Source organism: Dipodomys merriami, unplaced genomic scaffold, assembly GCF_024711535.1.
Source record: "Dipodomys merriami isolate MVZ:Mamm:240054 unplaced genomic scaffold, mDipMer1.0.p SCAF_7, whole genome shotgun sequence".
Taxonomy (NCBI): Eukaryota; Metazoa; Chordata; class Mammalia; order Rodentia; family Heteromyidae; genus Dipodomys; species Dipodomys merriami.
The window spans coordinates 1274296-1296119 of record NW_027206290.1 but is presented as its reverse complement, the minus strand read 5'-3'; the positions used below and the strand labels follow the sequence as shown (position 1 = coordinate 1296119).

The 21824-nt window shown below is 33.5% G+C and overlaps 1 protein-coding gene across 16 annotated transcripts in view; it reads right to left on the bottom strand.

Moving 5' to 3' along the window:
- Positions 1 to 21824, bottom strand: part of Lrrc7 (leucine rich repeat containing 7) — a 486949-nt gene that overhangs the window by 238985 nt on the left and 226140 nt on the right. For all 16 annotated transcript variants that reach the window (XM_070006786.1, XM_070006787.1, XM_070006793.1 and 13 more), the window contains exon 5: positions 6468 to 6546. In XM_070006786.1, the coding sequence (XP_069862887.1) occupies positions 6468 to 6546 (79 nt within the window). The remainder of the gene's footprint in view (positions 1 to 6467; positions 6547 to 21824) is intronic.

Sequence of the window (21824 nt, the reverse complement as noted above, 5' to 3'; positions counted from 1 at the left end):
CTTCAAAGTAGATTTTGTCAATAAGTCTACCCAAGAAGATATTCATGTGGGATGCCAGTGGCTCATGATTTTAATCTTAGCTACTTATGATGCTGAGGTCTGGAGGATAAAAATTGGAGGTTATCTCAGGGAACAAAGACTGCATCTTCAAATAATGAGCATAAAGCTGCCCTGGATATGTTGCTGAAGTGATAGAACAGCTATCTGAGAAAACAAACTGAGCAAATATGAGACCCTGACTTCAAATTCTAGTACTTCCCAAAACAAACAAAACAAACAAAAAATGAAGTAGATATTCCATTTGCCTGTTAACACTGTGCTATGTTTTTGAAGTTCCTGTTAGGGACTGCACACAACGTAGCACCTGAATACATTACACCGAAGTCCAAAGCCAGGGCTTGAATCCTAGTTCTTCTAGTTAATATTCATGCTACTTTTTCAAGTAACTAAACTTTACAAGAGTCAGTTTTCTTATGTGTAAAATAATAATGTTAACATTCTACTTCTCAGACTTTCTGCAATTATTATGTTTTCACTTATAACAATAATCATGAGGGAGCCAATATTCTACTTCCTTTAGTGTTGCTCTCATTCTAATCTTTCTACATTAGGGTAGAACTCTATTTCAAATAGTTTTGTAATTGCTAATTTTCATTTGTGGAATAGGAAAATTACATCTGGCTGCAGATATCCTTGTTTCAACATTTTTATTTCCTTTTTGTATTTGCTTTAAAAATTAAATGAAAACAGTTGAAGCATCTTACCCCTATTAGAACAGTTAACTAGTATAAAAGTAAAGCTTTTGTTTGCTGTGATTAAGAAGCCAATGTAAAACTTGCCACTCTAGCCAGGAAAGCATTTGGTATTTAAGTATTTTTATTTATATAATTTAAAAACATGAAACTAATATAATAATTTGAGAGGACATTGGAAAACAAATAAGAAAATCATTGCACCTCCTTAACATGACCATAATTCCCATTTCATGCATTTCTTATTGTCTATTCATTGTTTCAATATAACTGCAGACTCACATAATTATTTCTCCCTTTGCTTTAAAATTTTGTTTCAATTTTTCTTTATAAACAGTGATATGTTATAATTCATGTTGGGATACTTTCACAGTTAGAGGGAGCTAAAGTTAAATACACAACATCAAGAAGCATAAATGGGGTTGATCCTAATAAATAGAAATGTGGTCATCATACATGTATGTATCCTTCCTATTCACATTATGGGAGCACCATCACTTGTTAATTACTCATTGTTGAACAATATTGATGTTTCAATATATTCCTTCTTTTCCCTTGGTGCTGGTACTGGATATGAACTTAGGGCCAGGATATTCTCCCTTATTTAGCTATTTTGCTCAAGGCTAGTACTCTACTACTTGGAGCCACATCTCCACATCCAGCCTTTTGCTGTTTAATTGGAGAGAAGAGTTGTAGAATTTTCTGTCCAGGCTAGCTTTGAATTGCAATCCTTAGATCTCATCCTTTTGAATATCTATGATTATAGCTGTGAGCTATCAACACTGGGCTCAAAATATATTCCTTAATTTACAATTTTTGCTGCTTCAGGTATTATTAAGCATAAAGAACATAAACCCAGGAATTTAAAAACTAGCTTCATAGCTGGGCACTGGTGGCTCATGTCTATAATACTACTCAGGAGCCTGGGATCTAAGAATTGCTGTTTGCGGCCAGTCTGGGCAGGTATGTCCAAGGAGATTCTTTTTCTTTTTCTTTTTACACTTAATTTAATGTTATTATAAAGGTGATGTACAGAGTGGTTATAGTTACATAAATAAGGTAATGAGTACATCTCCCCATTTTATCCCACTTTCCCTCTCACTCGTAAGTTGTAAAGTTCATTCCAACATAGTGTCTTGTGAGAATCACTGTTGCATTGGTTCACCCTTTGTCCTTTGTCTCATCATTTTGTTATTTCCCTTCCCTTCCCCAAATCAGATAAACATATATACAAGACACAGGGTACCAGAATCAAAACTACTAACAACATGGGATAACCAAAGAAAAAAAATTGAAGAAAAAAAAGAAGGAAAAAAATAACTTCACAATAGCTCAACCATGTATATATAACCATATAAAATGATGCTAATTGAAATGAACCCCAAGATATGGAAATGAGGTTTTTGTTCTTGTTTTTTAATCTACTGTGTGAAGTTATTTCTTTTATTCTTTTGTTTTTATTTTTGTTTATCCCCTGTTGCCACTGTTTTTGATTCAGGGAGACTCTTGTCTCCAATGAACTACAAGAAAATTGGAAGTGGGGCTGTGGCTCAAAGTGGTAGAGCATCAGCCGTGAGCAGGGACAGTACCCAGGCCCTGAATTCAAGCTCAAAAACCAACCTAAATAAATAAATAAGTAAAAACTGGCTTCATGCATTTCTATCTGTAAAAAGGCAATAATAGTATTTATTTACATAATATAGCCATTGTAAAAATTAAACTAAAACACTATCCAGAAGCCTAAAACATGATAGTTCTCAGCAAATGCTATCCTTTGCTTTTCTCATTGAGAAGTTATTTTTAAGTCTGCTGTGAAAATATTTACCAATGACTTGGTTAAGATATTCAGGCTACACTAAATCTTTTCCCATGTATTATTGAAGAGTTTACATTCTAACTTTTACCTTCTATTTCTCATAATATTTCATAATATTTCATAAATTCCTTCGGGCAAAGAAAGTAACAAAAGCAATAGAAAAAAATCAATAGAACCAAGTCTAGTTTCATAAAACGATTAATAAAATTGATATATCTGAAGTCAGAGTAATCAAGCAAAAATTGAAATAGAGACCATCACTAGATATGTAGAAATGTACACATTAAGAAGCCATTAAAGAAGTTTTACAAAAAATAATAGGCCAATAAGGTTAAATTTTTAAATGAATACACAAATTCATGTAACCCCCAGATCTTACTTTATATTACTTAAGAAGTAATAGGTAATTTAGTAATCAAGGAAATTTAAATCATAATAAAAACATTACAACAATGAAAATTCCAAGCCCAAAATGTCTGAAAATGTCTAATTCAACCAAAAATGTTAAAAAGAAATAATATCACATTTTCTATAAATTTTACAGAAAATAGAACATTTTCCAACTCATTTTTGACACCAATTTTATACCAAAACTAGATAAAGAAATTACATGAAAAGGAACTTCAGACTGATATACCTGATGGTTATAGATGAGGAATTATCAATGAATATTCCCAAATCAGAACAATCCATTTGTAAGAAAATAATACTTCATGGGTAAATGTAATTTGTCCATCAGTTGCAAAACTGAATTGACATAAAATATCAATCAGTGTAAGTCACCATATGATGAAAACACTCATTCAAGTAAGTTATTAAAATAACTTTGACAAAATTTAATCCTCACTGACAATAAGTACTCTCAGTGAGGCAAATCATAGTGTGACAAACACAACCTAAGGTGGATCCCAGATCCTAATCTCTCAAGGCTCATAATCAGAACCTCAACTATTGTAGTTGCTAACAAATAGATCATGGCTAGCATAATGGGATCCCATTTCTAGAACTATTACTAGATGACTCAATCTCACTTAGCTACCATCATTGAAGAAGCAAACTGCTATGTTTTGAATTGTCTGTGGAAAGCATTACAGGGCAGGAAGCTATAAATAGCCTTCAAGGTCCCAAGAGTGCCATTTAGGTGATAGTAGAAATCTAGGAATCTCAGCCTTGCAATAAGGAGACAAACTCTGCCAACAACTAGGGTTGAAATGGATGCTTTGGTAGTTGAGTCATCTGATGGGATCACTGCTCAAGTAAAACCTTGATTACAGCCCCATGAAACTCAGAAACCAGCTCTGTTATGCCCAGATTCTGGATCCACACAGTTGGAGCAAATATTTTCTATCAACTGTCTGCCAAAGGACTTGCATCTAAAATAAATCTTATACTTCAATGATAAAAAGGCAAATCCATCAAAACAAACAAAATTGAATCATTCCCAAAGAAACAATATATTTTATGAATAAGTACATGGAAAAATACTAATTAGATTTTAAAATATAACTTACAACCACAATGAAATACTGCATCTGATAGACTGGCTAAAATTTAAGAAATGAATCTGATATTACCAAATGATGACAAAGATGGGAAACAATTGAAACTAGTACATTAGTGTTGAAATTGCATGATTAAATTGCTGTCTTGGAAAGCAATTTGGGAGTTTATTATAAGTTTAAGCACTCAGGTGCCAGAAAACTACTGCTAGGTATTTAAGCAATAAAAATGAAACATATGTTCACACAAATACCACTTCATAATTTATAGGAGTATTTATTATAGTCCTAAAAGGGAAACAACCTTGGTATGAATCAATTGATAAGATACACGAATCATATGATAATTGTACACTAGAATAGTTCCTAGCAATAGGAGGAATGAATTACTGAAAAAATCGTGGATAAATGTTAAAATTGTGACATTAAATAAGAGGAATAAGGCAAAAAGTTTGATATTTCTTTGGCATTTTGGAAAAGGCAAAACTATGAGGTTAATCGTCAGAAAAAGGGATTCCTGGGTTGAGGGAAATTTGGAGATGTTGAAATAATCTATATCTTTATTATTGTGATGGTTAAGTTATACACATTTGTCAAAATTCATTGAGTCATACATACAAAGTGTGTTATTTTAAATAGTCTATCTTTTAAGCCAACTTTAAAAATTCATCTACTAATGAGATTAGTGTGACATTTTACAAATTTGGAAACTGGTTAATGTTTGGAATATTAAACACTTTTTCATGAAATAAGTAATAGTTTTCAAATGTTAAACATTTTCTGAAAAGAATTCAGAGAAATAGTTAATAATACTATATAATTTAAAGACTCGAAGGTATAATTTAAATTCTGGATTCCACCCTTAAAAACTACCATGATTTATAAATAAAATAATTTAATAGAGTTAAAGAATTAAAGGGAAAAAATTCACCATCTACTCTAAATAGTATGACTCACGTCAAGGGCATGTTTGAAATTTGTGTGTAAGGATTCAATAGCATCTTTTTCGCTGAGATAGTGAAAAAATTGCATTTGATCTAAGAGTTTTGGGGAAAACTTTCACTGTTTTGTTACTCCCTCATATTTTACTTTGAGGTGGGAAAGATGGGACTTTCAAATTTATTTTGTTTTATTGGTTGATGTTTCTCTTTCTACCAAAGGCGTCAAGTTGATTCACAAACCAGTCACTGCAAAGTTCTCCTTCTAAACTTTTGTCTCTCACTCACATACTATGATACATAATTTTCTCTCAACTTCCCTTTGGAAGATTCCATGTGTCTTCTGAAAACACTCTTCTATTATCTTATCAATGGGTTTTGCTCAGACTCCTCAACCTCACATGGACACAAGCCAGAGGGATTTGCTCAGATCTTATTCTCAGCATTATCCTGAGGGGACTCAAGATCTCTGCTTCCCAATACCACAAATTTGTTTTAACTCTATTTAAAAATATTACTGCAACTGTCACTAGATCTTCTAGATTTCATTTCTGCTTTCATTTTACTTTATCATGAAAGTTCATGACTCATCCAATCCATTCACTTCATGCTTTCTTGACTCATTGGATCCACAGATCTCATCCCTCCATTATGCATTCAATTACCAAACACCGACAGATCATAAAATGGATTATCTAGATAATCCTAGCATCTTTATTGTTTGTATCTCCCATTCTGCTAGAATCCCAGGATTATCTCTTTTGCCTTTGCTCTGGTACACGAACACTTTTTTTTTCTCTAATAAGACTAAATTTCTTTGAACTACATGAGTACCTTTAAGGAATTTAACACTGCCTTAAAATTTGGCACTCCCTTGAACTCCGACCAAGTCCTGATGTGACTTTCTCATCGTGACAACAACTAACGACTACTTCCTTTTTTATTTTTTCTTTTTGTCGGTCGTGGGGCTTGAACTCTGGGCCTGGGCACTGTTCTTGGGCTCTTCTGCTCAAGGCAAGCTCTCTCCAACTTGAGCCACAGCACCACTTCCGGTTTTCTAGTGGTTTATTGGAGGTAAGAGTCTCACGGACTTTCATGCCTGGGCTGAACCATGATCCTCAGATCTCAGCCTCCCGAGTAGCTAGGATTACAGGCATGAGCCACCGGCTCCTGGCTCCTAATGACTATTTTCTAAGTTCCAGTTCTCATCTGTGGAAAGTTGCCTGAGAGCTACAAAAAATGATGACATGGTTTGCTTCATTAGATTGTGCCAATTGGACTGCTTTTCTATTCAGTAATGTTTTTAGTCATCTTTGGTGAAACAATTCTAATTTGGTTATTTCTTTCTCATAATTATATTAACTATTACATCAGTGCTAAACTAAAATTCAATTGTCATATTAGTTACATCTACATATATTACCAAATACAAATAAATATAGAGATAAAACTTTATACTCACTTGGAAATGGGATTGACACTGGCTTCAATTATTGTCAAACACTTACAGCACTTTATATTTTCTGGAAATTCTTGTACACCTAAAAGACAAAAATAACAAAGCACATGAAAATATTCCAGCAAAACATTTTTCAAATGATGTTCAGATAACAACAATAATCAATACAGACTATAAATCATCATGCCATTGACACCATTAGAATAAATAAGTAAACATTTCATATACTGCTGTCCAATAACAGAAGCATAGATACATATAGTTTTTCCTGGCAAAAGTTGAATATTAAATAATATAACAGCAACAGTGGAAATGGATATACAATTGAGGATAATTATATTTGTCATGAGATGTATCTTGTCTCTTTGCTAACTTTAAGGGGAAAATATAACTTGTTATTTAGTCACTATAATGCTCTTCTAGGGAAGGGAAGAATCAGAAGATGTAAAGTAAATTTCAAGATAAAAATTTGTGCTTCCAGGGCTCAATTTTACACAGTTAGGAAATACAGACATATTTGTTTGATGAATACTTCAAGATGATCACAGAACTGATAGGAATTTCCAAGCCAATATAAGGCTTTAGCAAATTTTATGCATTTTTTTTTCTTGTTTAATGCAGAGTATCACTCTGCTTCTGGTTGAGAATGTGAAGAGGTGAGCTGCCCTGGCCCTTCTTTGAGTTCTCCATGGAGTCTTTGTGGCAGTTGAGAATTCTCAACTGCAGAAGCTTCTCTATGAAACTGAAAATCAGTAAGCTATAAGCCTCATCCATAAGAACTAAGAGCAGGGGAATAAATGATACAGATAACATTTCAACCAGTTGATAGAAAATAAACAAAATATAATAGGTCTTGCAAAATATTAGAAGGAAAGTTAATTTTAAACCTTTCCTATCTGCCCATTTTTGGAACTAACCTTTCAATCTTTAGCTTTGTCTGGTAAATTTGTAGGATGGTTCCATCTCATGGTGGTATAACGCATATCATATTTACACAGGTTCCTGACTAGAATGTTATTTCCTCAACGTATGTGCAGACCAAGACAGAGAAGCAGAAAATAAATTTAAATATGATTTTTAAGGACAAGACTGAATTTATTTTTCTATTGAAAATGGGTTTACCTACTTGGTTTACAGATTTGTATTTTTTTTTAATGGTCTAAATGTGAGATCATTCAGGGTCAAGTATTTTGGCTTAAGATAGGATCCCAGCTTCATCTTTACTGATTGAGTAACCCGAGGCAAGAAACTTAAAACTCTTTTTTTGTTTTGGTTGGTCATGTGGTTTGAACTCTGGGCCTGAGAGCTGTCCCTACGCTCTTCAGCTCAAGAATAGCACTCTACCACTTGAGCCACAGCACCACTTCCAGTTTTCTGGTGGTTTATTGGAGGTAAGAGTCTCACGGACTTTCCTTCCCAGGCTGGCTTTGAACCATCATTCTCAGATCTCAGCCTCCTGACTAGATAGGATTACAGGCTTGAGCCACTGATGCCCGGCTAGAAACTTAAACTCTTAAAGTTTTAGTTTCCTGCTCTAAAACTGATTATGTGAAGTATTTCATAATAGAGTTGTAGTGAGGAGTGAGAGATGTATTAAACAATCAAGTGATGTATTATTTTAACCCACAATTATTAGTAATAAAAAAGAAGTAGGGAATGTCAATCAATACAAATATCAACAATAGTGCCAGAATGAGGGAGTAGGGGGAATGAATTAACATAATTTATCTACCTTAAACACACAAGAAAGTAGCGAGAACTAATGTGTTCAAACACTAGCAATATATAATAAATGTGGTCATTGAGATAAATGTCCTTGAATATAAGGAAATTTATAAATGTATAAATATGTAAAATTGTGTTTTGTTTGTATATTTACATATCCTTTTGTAATTATGTGCCATTATATTATTTGCATCCCCATATTTATTACAGTATATTCATCATTGTCATGATAATGAAATAACTAAAGTGCCCATTGGATGAATAGTGATGAAACTATTTGTTTTGAAAAAGGAAGGTAATCCTTCCATTTGAAACAACTTAGATGGATCCAGAGTATATTATTCTAAATGAGAAAACCAGACACACAAAAAATTATTACTTCATCTTATATAGATGAGACATCTCAAAAATTGACCTCTTATCATCAAAACAAAACCCTGTGATTACCAGGCATTTGGGAGTAGGTTAGAGGGGAAATGAAGATATGCCAAAGGATAAAAGCTTTCAGTTGTTAAGATTAATAAATTTTTACATTTAATATACATCATGGTTACTTTAGTTACCCAGATTGGCTTGCTTATTTTATACATAATTGTATAAAGTTATTTCTTTGTTATGTCTATATATGCATATGATGGGCTCTGATCCAATTTCTGTCTTCTTTGTCTTTCTCATTACTTCCTTTTTTAAAACTTAAATGGGTATCATTATTCTCACAAATCAGGTTAAAAAGTTTAAAAAAGTTAATTATCTAATAGTGAACTTAAAGTTATTGTCAAACAAAGTCCACTGCTATCTCTAGTTTCAAAAATCCTTTCACTAGGACATATTAGGTCTTTCACTAAAATACAAAGTTAAGAAATTTTCTTAAAATCATACTATTGGATAAAACATATTGGATTAGTTATTGGCTACAAAGTGGTCAGCATGTGGCCTGAAACAGTCTTAATAATTGAGCCCCTCTCAAATTCAAGTATTGAAATCCTTAGGAAATGGTATTAGGAGGCTGAGACTTCTAGAGATGATTTGATAATAGGGTTGGGACCCTTTCATATGGGATTAGTGCCTTTCAGTAAAGAAACTAAGGTGAGAAGCTTTCCCTCTTTCCCATGTGAAGACAGTGAAAAGGTAAAAGAGTAGTTAGTGGTCTGACTTCTTTAAGAGACTACCACATGGGGTGCTGTCCCTAAGGAACAAACCCTCACCACATGTAGAATCTGCCAGCACCTTGGTGTTATTTATGTGCCCCACAATTTGTAGTATTTTGTGATAAAGCCCCTGGACTACAGTGAAAGCATCAATGACAAAATAACTCTCTTGCCCATATTCAAATCAGAATAAGACTTCAGATAAATGGATGCTTACACATTGAAAACGTTTCCTGATCTAAATCTGTTTCAGGGATTTCAATGGAGCTGTGCTGCAAGTTATGAAGCCCTGTTAAATGAATGGATGACAATCCCTGTGAACATAGCAGACTTTAATATTTTATTATAATCTTTAAGTAGTTTAACAAAGCAGTTTATAAATACATGTATCTCAATCAATGTTGACTTTTAAGAAGTTGCTTTGTTCTCCCTAAACTGTTGGGTTAAAGGATATTTAAAAAGGAAAAGGGAGAGATGGACTGGTTCAATACTGGAATTCCAGCTATTTGGGAGGCCAAGATAGAAACATTATGATTTGAGATTGGCTCAGATAAAAAAAAGTGGGAGATCGTATGCAAATAAAATAACTAAAACAAAAGGGCTGGGAGAAAGGTGCAATTGGTAGAGTGCTTGTCTGGCAAGTCTTGATCAGAGAGAAGAGAGAGAATACTAGAAAGAAAATTCAACAAATCTTTAAGGTTAATTGAGCAGAAAATAAGCTGTATATTTGGAAGCAATAAATGCTTAGACTTAAAGTATTTTTAGATGTTCTAGAACTCAGTATCTTTATTTTGCATGCATCATTTTTCCAAGAGATTTCTGAGGGATATTTGCTATCAAAATGACATAATAAAGCAGAGAGCTAATGGTCTAGGTTGGAACAGGTTAAAAAGCCCTAGAGAATCATTGCCAAGATCTAGGTAACAGAACATCTAGAACATTTATAAAACTTAGGGAGAATCCTGCCTTGTATGCCTAACAAATAAACAAAATATGAGAAACAGATTAATGAGACAACTACTAAAAATCAGTAAAAACAAAATGTAACAGGAGCTTCAGATGTGAAGTGGATGGACTTTATAAAGTGCTTTCATTGGCCCTGAGTTCAAGCTCCAGGCCAGCACCAAAAAAAAAACAAAAAAACAAAAAAACAAAAAAAAGACTATTAGATTTGACTTTATTAAACAACCTTTGAGACTGGTCTATCTGGTCTTCTGAAAAAATATAACTCCATACACACATGTATGTTTATATTTAGTTACATATATTTGTTGTTATACACATGCATGCATGTGTAACATGAATACAAATAAATACATTTTTTCCAATTTTTCTAAATGTTTTCAAATGTATTCACTCAGAAATAGAGAAATTAATAACCTCAGTTTAATGATATAACTAGGGAGATTTTGACTTGGAATAATTCATGTGTTACTAAATAGCTAAAAATTCACAAAATATGGGCACAGATGTTAACAGGTAGAAATTCTTTCCTTAGAGCTCTAATTTTCTCAAGGGAAGTACTTCAGATTTGTGATCACGAATTCAACGTGATATCAGCGGGGTTTTATTTCTAGCTCCACTGAGCAATAACTAGAGAACAGAATTGAAGTAGGGTTTTGCTGAACAATGCACAGTGCTATGAACGAAGTGGAAAAGAGTTGAGGGGTTCACAAAGGAGGAGTTTGAGGATTAACCACAAAAATTTGAATGAAATGTAAAGAGGAGAGAAGAAAGCTGAAGACGTGGCTGGGTGGGTGAGTAGTACAGGGCAAGATGGCGGCATTGGTGGATTGATAGTTTGGAGGGGCTCACAGATGGTTGCGGTTGTGTGAGGGAGTGACCTTAAAAAATAGTAATATGGTGCCAGGCATGTATTCATCAGTTGACTTTCAGCTTCTTGATAGTTCAAAAAGTACCGAGGTTGATATTGGGAAACTACATTAATAGCTTGCAGGAAAGAGCTAAAGTATTTTACAAACATGGAAAAAAATACTGGAGAGAGACGGTAGATTTTTATTGTCTGAAGATGAAAAGGGCGACTGTCTCTATACAAACAATATAGGTGACTTCTTAACATGTTATGTGAAATGGGGTGTTTAAGATCATTTCGTGTATGGTTAATGAAACTTTCCTTCATTTCCAGCCAGCCTCTTTCGTGAACATTCACTATGTTTGTACTTTGATAGAGGCTGTGGTGGATGTATGGACAATAAAGGTTCAGTTCTTATTTTTACAGTGTTTATGCTAAGAGGAAGCATGATGTAGAAGAGAGGAGGATTCTTACCTTTGTTCAATATTTGATAGAATACAGAGGACAGGCTACTCAGTTCAAAAAAGGCTCTGCTGTAATTCTAAGATGAATCAGTTTAGTTAGCAGAGCACAACCTAGACTTCAGATGGACGAGGAGATGGGCAGTAGTTCCTTTCTTTCCTGTACTTAGTGAGATGGTAGGCTTATCTCCCATGGAGTAAGTGCTGGTAACACCCCTAATGCATAGTATTTCACTATGAAGACATTAGAAAGAGTTACAAGTTGTGGCAGCAGCTGTGAAGGTGGCTGGATAAGCACATTTGGTTTTAGTTCAGAAAGTTCTTTAATGGCTACACATAGAGCCTAACTTCAGTTTATTTTTACATTATAATCATGGGCCAAAGTGGATTCTGTAGAAAGGGAAAATTGTCTTAAAGTGAAGGAAGCATTAGTGATTTTCAGACTAAGGACACATTAACTGTGTTAAAAGTGAAGTGTTGAATAGGCAAAGTAATAAGCATTTACTCTAAGTATATTGTCTATTTTTTTTGCCAAGCATCAAAGGGCACATGTATTGCATATAGAGAGCAACTAAATAATATTATTATCTCCCTAACCCCTAGAAAGCTTACCAAAATAGTATTCCCCAAGAATTAAAAAAATATATACTATGAGTCTCTCTATTCTCTAAATATGCTCAAATGTTTAAAGATTTTTTTTTAATCAATTAACTAGTTACTCATATCTGTTCTCTCAGCTATGTTAGAAAGGGAAAATTTCCTTTTCTTCCCTCCAAATAGAAGATGTGATTTATCTTCAGTGTTTTGTGTGCACTTGGAGATGGGGGTGGAAAAACTGGCAAGTCAATAAAACATATAATAATGGCTTCAACTCTGATTGCCTTTCATTATAGCTAACAATAGTGATTTTGCCCACTGTGGTGCTGTTCAAACCCATTCATGTATAGAAATAAGTTTTAGAGGATGAGACAAAAATCACTTAATTGCTAGAGAATTAACAAGAGCTTTCAAATTAATTCATTTTCATTTAAGTCCTTAAATTATAGTGTCAGAATCTCTATGCCTCTATGACAAATCAACAATCAAATTTGAAATGAAATCACTGCCTAATTAAACCTTATCATTCATTATCTTACTTTATCATATAAAACAATTTATTGCATTACGACCATGTATCATCTTTATAAACAGGCATAGACTATTGATTCAGAGATTGCAATATCATGAAATATATTCATCTTGGCTATACATAGGATTTTAATTTTATTACTGAATTAAGATGTGTGGAATAATAGACAAAAATCCATTGCAATGGAAAGTAGTTCATTTACTTTTGGATTTCTGCATGTAATTAGGGAACAAATAATTATGAGAGCCTGGGTGGTTTAAATGCTGCATAGATATTTCTTTCTTTCTAGGTAGATGATAGACAGAAGACCAAATTTTAATAAAATTGACTGAATCTTCTTTACTAAGGTCAAGGTTAATGTACTTATTTTAAAAGAAGGAAGAATGCAATCTTTATTGAACACAAGAAGTTGAAATCTCATTTTCCAGTTCACTGCTTTCCAGTTAATTTGGTATTTTGAATGTTCCAAGTAGGTAAATAGTCTAAGTATTTGGTTGGTTTTAAAATGTAAATTTATTTGAACTGATAAATAAGAACAAAGTAACTACATATTTATTGGGTGCCATGTGGCATTTCAATACATATGCCCATTGGGTAATATTAAAATCAGGTTAAGCTTACTTAACTACTCCCTCAAACATTTATCATTTGCTCATAACTTTTGACCTTTTCTGCTTGTCCCAGATCTATACTAGTTATTGCAAATAAGGGAAACCATGGGACCTATGTTTCTTTGGGCCTGGCTTACTTCACTTAATATAATTTTTCCCAAGTCTTTCCATTTCCTAACAAATGGGGCGATGTCATTCTTTCTGATGGAGGCATAGAATTCTATTGGATAAATATACCACATGTTCTTGATCCATTCATCTACTGAAGGGCATCTGGGTTGGTTCCATATCTTAGCTATGGTAAATATGTTAAGTGAAATGAACCACAAGATAGGGACACAAGTGGTTTTTCTTTCTTGCTATTGTTTTTAACGTATTTAAAATGTACTATGAGATTTTTTTGTTTGTTTCTCTAGTATGTTCTTCTCCCATGGTATAACCCCTGTTATCACTGTATTTGATGTTGGTGCCCTGCATCATGTATATGCATGTTTATAATTTGGGGAGAGGAAGGGAACTAACAAAATGCTGAAATAAAGATACAGGTGACCTATTGTAACAATGAGATGTACAAGATACTATGTTGAAAATGAACTTCACAACTGAGGGGGGAGGAGTTGGGGAGGAGAGGAGGGAAGGGATGGTAGAGCAAAAACAAAGTTATGTCGAAAAACGAACTTTACAACTTTTGGGGCTGAGGCGGGAAGGGATGGTAAGGGGAAACAAAGGAGGAGGCAACAATGCTTGATAAGAAATGTACTCATTACCTTGCTCATGTAATTGTAACCCCTGTGTATGGTATTTTTACAATAAAAAATATGTAAGTCAAAAAAAAAGGAGGAGGTAATAATGCTCCATAGGAAATGTACTCATTACCTTACTCATGTAAATGTAACCTCTCTGAAAAGTATTTTTACAATAAAAAACATTAAAAAAAAGAGAAAGTCAGATTCATCAGACAATAATGGAGAAATAACACATATATGAAAAGGATATTTTCAAATAGAGAAAATAAACAAGAAAGCAAAATGAAAAAAAAATATCATTTGCTTGGTAAAAACATTCACACACACACACACACACATACACAAAGCTGGGCACTGGTGGGTCACGTCTGTAATTCTAGCTACTCAGGAGGCTGAGATCTGAGGATTATGGTTCAAACCCAGCCCAGCAGGAAAGAGACCCTTATCTTCCGGAAAACTGGAAGTGGTGCTTTGGCTTAAGTAGTAGAGGGCTTGCTTTGAGCAGAAGAGGTGAGGGATAGCGTCCAGGCCCAGAGTTCAAGCCATAGGAATGACAACAAAACAAAACAAAACATTGAAGCCTCTTTCTTCTAACTTTTGAAATATCTAGTACTTTAGTATTCTTTAAAATTCTTTATTAACATCCATTAGTTGAAAAGGGAGTCACTGTGACATTTCAACACATACATAATGTATTGCATCAAACTCATCCCTCTATCTCTCTCATGCTCCTTCCTGCCTTTTAAAATGGCAAACAGGCTTCATTATCCTTTTTTCATATATTATTCTATTTTCATATTTGAAAATATATGTCTTTGATCAGAGTCATTATTTACCAACTTTCTTCATTCACTTTCTTCCTGCAGAGACTGTTTTACTTTCATTTATTTATTTCTTTTACAATGACTTAATTATATCAAGGCATTCACCATGATATTATCTACAACCATCCCACTATGCCATAATACAGTATCTTACTTCTATCTGACTACAACTTGGTGCTCATTAATCACCTATTTTATGTTCTTTCAATATTTCAAATATGTAAAAGTTATAAACATTCAATACTTTTCCCAGAGAAGCTGACAACTTAATGGAGATTAACGTGTAACATTTGTAGATTTTTAGCCTATACTGATCAATGAGAGAACATCTATTTTATTATATGCAATAGGAACACTTTGAAAATTGACCACTTACTTCACCACAGGGTAACAAAAGCAATAATAAGAAACAGTAATTGTCAAGCCCTATAGTTGATAATGTATTTCAATAAAATGATGACTAAAAAATTTCTTAAATGCTTTAGAATACTAAACCCAGTTGGGTAAACAGTAAAACAGTGGGAAAAAGCATGGTAAAAATAGAGGTAGAGAAGTAAAAATCAATAACTTAGAAAATAAATAATCAAGACAAAAGACAAAAGTTGTTTAAAAGTCCCAAAGGAGTCCTAAAAGAGTCAAAGATTAGAAAAAGCTCTTGCAAGGTTGATACAAGCAAGCAGGTAAATAGAACTGCTAAATGATGCTAGGAATGCAAAGAAGAAAACAGTTCCAGATATGGTAGAGGTAGATTAAAAATTATCAGCAATACGTGAAAATATAATAAGAAACCTAGGTGATGGAATGGATTATTTCTTAGTTTGGTTATAATTTATGAGAAAGAAGTCATTAAGATATATGATAATGAGATCAAAAGAAAAAAATTATGTGAATTTTTAAATTCACATAAAAATCCAAATAAATGTATTGGTTGTACAGTATAAATTATATATTAGAATCATTATAGTAAGACAAAGGGCATAAAAGTAGCAATATTCCTATATAGCATCAAGGAAAAAACTCTAAGAGGTAAAGTTTATGCCTCTAGTGATATAAATGCTTAAAACATATTAATAACATGTGTAATCCTCCTTGAAGAAAATCACAAAACACTATTGAAAAGCATAAAATTTGACCTAAAAAAGAAAAATAGCAATATTTGCCATCACCAAAACAGAAGCTTTTCCTACACCAATCTTTAAAGTTAAGCTAATTAAGAAAATTCCCCTGGATGGAACGCTTGCAGTGAAGTCAAAATGAATACCTCGGAAGACCTGAGGAGCAAGTAGGAGAAAAGCACATCTGAACATGAGAAAAGCAAAAGAGAAGAGTAGCATTTTCAGATTTAAGAAGTAATCTTAAGTTATCATGATTAGAACAGTGTGGCAACAACAGAAGAATAGTCAAATAAGCAAAGGAAGTAGGTTGAATACTTTGGCAAAGACTTTTTCTATAAATGAGGTAGCATTTTTGAAACAAGGACTACTTAGATATTGATAAAATAATTAATAATACATCCATACAGAAAACGATAACTTTGATTGTATGTAGCCCCAAAATAACTTGCAAATGAGGTAGAGACTTACATGTGGAAAAAAAACCCAAAACTGATAGTTTTAGAAGGAAATATACAGTAAATATCTGGTGATGTTAAAGTAGAAATTTCTTCGATAGGTTGTAAAAATAAGGATTGAAAGAAAAAATGATGAATTGTAATACATTAATCTTGGCAATTTCTTTAAGAAAAATGGCATTTAAAACAATGCAAAAAGACTTGTCACCAACTGGGACACAATATTTGTTTGATGTATATAAATCATTGTTTGAAATATATAAATCTTTCAAAATAAATGAGAACCTAAAAGACATTCCATAATAAAAATAGATGAAAATGTATAGAGAAAAAAATGAAATGTCAACTTAATGATTAAGAAAATATTAGGTACTAATTTATCTCTATATATTCATCTGATGATCTGTCACCTATACCTGTAATAACCTAAAGTGAGGGCAAGATATAAAGCAACGGGAACATTGATATTTCTCCTGGGGCAACTAAGTCCATGTCAATTAAAGAAGAAATTTCAAAAAGATAATATCTTCCAACCTCATTCTTCAAGGAAATAGAAGAGGCAATCCAAAAATTCATATGGAACAACAAAAGACCCCGAATAGCAAAAACGCTCCTCAACGGAAAGAACACTGCTGGAGGAATATCAATACCAAATTTCAAACTCTACTATAAAGCCATAGTAATCAAAACAGCTTGGTATTGGCATAAGAACAGACCTCAGGACCAATGGAATAGAATTGAAAACCCAGAAATGAACCTACAGACCTATAGCCATCTAATCTTCGATAAGGAAGCTAAAACAATAGAATGGAAGAAAGACAGCCTCTTCAGTAAATGGTGCTGGCAAAATTGGTTAACTACTTGTAGAAAACTAAAGCTAGATCCTTATATATCACCCTGCACCAGAATCAACTCCAAATGGATCAAAGAACCTCGAAGTCAAAGCAGACACTCTGAAAACATTACAGGATGGAATAGGAGAAACCCTAGGTCTCCTTGGCTCAGGTCGAAATTTTCTGAATAGAGACCCGGAAGCACAACAAATCAAAGAAAGGTTGGACAAATGGGATTGCATAAGATTGCAGAGCTTCTGCAGGGCAAACGACATAGCTAGCAAGATCAATAGAAAGCCCACCGATTGGGAGAAGATCTTTACTAGCCATACAACGGACAAGGGTCTCATATCTAAAATATACTTGGAACTCAAAAAATTAAACCACCCAACAACAAATCCTCAAAGAAACAACTGCCCAATAAATAAGTGGGCTAAAGACTTACAGAGAAACTTCTCTGAAGAAGAAAGAAGGATGGCCAATAGACACATGAAGAAATGCTCAACATCCCTAGCCATAAAAGAAATGCAAATCAAAGCAACATTGAGATACCACCTCACTCTAGTTAGAATGGCAAAAATCAAGAACTCTAACAACAGATGCTGGAGGGGATGTGGACAGAAGGGAACCTTACTTCATTGTTGGTGGGAATGTAAACTTGTTCAACCACTTTGGAAAGAAGTATGGAGGTTCCTCAAAAGACTTCACATAGAGCTCCCCTATGACCCAACAATCCCACTTTTGGGCATTTACTCAAATATTTACAAACAAGACCACACTAAAGCTACCAGCACAACTATGTTGATTGCAGCATTATTTACCATAGCTAAGATATGGAACCAACCCAGATGCCCTTCAGTAGATGAATGGATCAAGAAAATGTGGTATATATACACAGTGGAATTCTATGCCTCCATCAGAAAGAATGACATTGCCCCATTTGTTAGGAAATGGAAAGACTTGGAAAAAATTATAATAGTGAAGTGAGCCAGGCCCAAAGAAACATAGGTCCCATGGTTTCCCTTATTTGCAATATCTAGTATATGTATGAGTCAAGCGGAAAAAGTCAGATAAAGTGATGTTAGGAAAATGAATCCTTAGATAGGTATTTTAATGTTTTTTTTTTCTTTCACACATGTGTTTCTAACGCATTTATAAGTTTATTTCTTTGTTGCTTTGTATGTCCCTCCCCCACAGTATAACCCCCGCTTTGAATATATTTGATGTCAGTATAACTTATGGAGGAGATGGGGAAAAACAAGGCATTTAAGGATTCAGGTGAGCCTGTTGCAACAATGAGAAGTACAAATTGTCATGTCAAAAAGGAGCTTTACAGTGTAGGTGGGAGGGGGAACGGGGGAGGGGGGAAGGATTGGGTGGGGGGGAGGGGGGAGGCTGGGAAGGGAGGTGAAGGGTAAACAAAGGAGGAGGCTGCAATGCTTGGTAAGAAATGTATGCATTATCTTGCCCACGTAATTGTAACCCCTCTGTACAGTATGTTCACAAATAAAATAAAATTAAAAAAAAATAAAAAAAAAGATAATATCTAATCCATAGCTCTTGGTATAATCAACAAACTGTGTTAGCACTTCACTGAAATTTTGAACACCTTATTTCTGACAGGGAAAAGTGGGAAGGGATGTGAATTGATGTCCAATGTTTCTGGAATGTATTGTTTATTTTAAAAAAGAGGATGTTATTTTTAATGTAATTAAATGTTCACATTTTAATTTCCATGATAGGTACACTGGAATCTATTTTCTTTAAGGCTATTTAAGATTTAAAAATTAAAACCAAATGAATGTTTTAATATAGATTAATATGAAGTGCTTTAGATAAAACAATAATTTTTAATGCACAAATTATATAGCATAGAAGTTGAATCCTTGACTTAGTCTTGGACTTCAGAAGACACCAATAAACAATAAGCCTTGTATTGAATATTTAATGGAGTAAGGATTAGCCAGATAAAAAGAAGGTGAAGGTAGTTTAGGTTAAAAAAATAAGCAGAGTAAAAGAGATAGCAGAACAATTTTAAATATTTGAGGAATGTTTTTAGAATCTAGTTAAAAGTTAGATCATTCTTGAGGGGAATGCATTTAGAATAGCATCATTGTGAGTGGTCATTTGTGGAGTTTTTCTGTTGTTATGTTAGGAATTCATAAATCTATCCTTTATCCTAGGTCAGCTGAAGTAACTTAGATTGGAGATGAATTTTAAAATGTCAGAAATCTAAAATACTGCTAAAGCTATCTTGTGGAGGAAGGTTTGGTAATGATAGTGGAAATAATGCAGATGAGGAAGCCAATTAAGAGTGTATTTGAGAACATAGAAAAGAAATGGAACTAAACTAAGACCCCAACAATAGAAAATACATCAGGAAAACATATTTGCCCTATATTATTGGGTATATTTGGCAGATGTTGACTGAATGGATAAAGGAATTGGAGGACAGAATGAGTTTTTGCATAGAGTACCTTTGTGAATCACAGTAATATTAAACTGAGAAATCAAATCAAATAGTAAGTAGGATTAGAACTGATTTGAGTAGTTACTCCTTAGTTATTACAGTCCTATTTCTATCTTTTCCATAATCCAGCTAAAACATTTAGAAGGTTTCTACTGTACTAGTTGGACATTTTCTTATATGTGGGATATGACATAATATAAAATTGTCATATTTTAAAGGAAAGTATTTTGCAAAATGCTGTTTAACTGACAAATAGTTATCAGAAATCTGCCCTCCATGTCTCCAAGGTATTATACTGGTAGCTCTGAATGACTAAGACAGTCCTGGATTTCAAGAGTCTTGAAGTTTAGTTCCATATACAGAACTTAAATTAAAAAGCAGTATCTGTCTAGCACGAACAAGATCTCAGGTTATATTTCTAGCACTGCAAAAAATGAGAAGTTCAATATAAAACCATATATAAAGTAAAAACAGAATCATAGCAGAAGGAACACTTTTCTTTGTGTAGCTGTCAGAAAAAGTTCATTTCATCTGACTTTTGGAATGTATGTTTTTAAAGGTGAAGAGGATTCTTTGTGGAGAGACTGGGGTAGAACATTGAGAGTACTCTGGGCAGATAAAATCACTAGAAGGCAGCCTGATGCCTGTGGAAATGACCCTTTGGTAGTCCTTGAAGATGAAATGGAACAGAAGATTGCTAGTTGGAGATATGGTTAAGAGGTGGATGGAAGCTATTCTCTCAAATTGTGCCATTATCTTTCTGTACCTAATAGATCATTTACAAGGGTTTAATATAAAATAGTGTTTGTGAATTATATATAGTTGGAGATATGGTTAAGAGGTGGATGGAAGCTATTCTCTCAAATTGTGCCATTATCTTTCTGTACCTAACAGATCATTTACAAGGGTTTAATATAAAATAGTGTTTGTGAATTATGGAGATGAAAAAGTTGTGAATCCGGATGACAGGCCAATGAACAGTATACAGAAGATTGTAGAAAACCTCAGACTTCATAGAATTCATGATGTTAGGGGTCACTAAGCTAAATCAAAGCATATTTTAGCCAAGTTCTTACTAAAATTGAGTAGTATTACATAGGTCCCTATGTCACAATAAGCCTTCGCTGTACATCATTAAACACCAATTCTGTGAATACCATGTGCCTCATTCATCTGGACTTTTTCCCACCAGGGCTACTCCACCTTGGTCAACTGCAATCTTGATGCTGTAATGTGTTCTTTCTTCCCTTGACAGATTCCCAAAGGATGTATTAAACTCTTAAATTGACTATCCAGGCTTCTGACACAGAAACCAGTGACAGGTATTTTATGCTCTGATTTCTGAGAAGTTTATCAGATGAAGTATTTTTATATATGTGAAATATCAAGTGGTGGTTGATATATCCTCATACTGCACATTTAACATTGTACTAACATTACCATGTCTTGTATAACTTTTTTTTGAGGCCCTCAGTCTATTATCTGCTTTTATTACAGAGAAATTCTTCAGCCTCCACAAAATGTAGAAATAGACCCAGAATGATTGAAAGTTTCCACTTTATCAAAACACATGTCTTGTATATCTTTTTGAATGAATATTTTCTGAAGGTAAGGAAATATATGCAAAGCTAATAGTTACAAAATTATAATTTCAAATATTCATAAAGTTGCTCAGAGACTTACTTCTGAAGAGAAGAAATATAATTTGTGATTCACTTACTGGAACCAAAAATTTCTTGATGTAAAATGACACCAGGACTTATAAGATGCTTTCAAAATTTTTATGTTTTTTAAAAGCTTCAGATTCATATTTGACCATATATTGTTGTTTGCTCCTTTTTACAAATAAAATGAAGTTTTGTTTACTTGGACTAACAAGCTAAAACAAATGGACAGGAATGGGATGTGTTACTGAGCCTTGTGACATTTCTCAGAAACTAAGATTTGAAAATAGAATTTGATTTACAGAAACATATATTAGTAGGTAATAATTGTAAAAGTACAAAATTATGAATCCACACAAGTATATA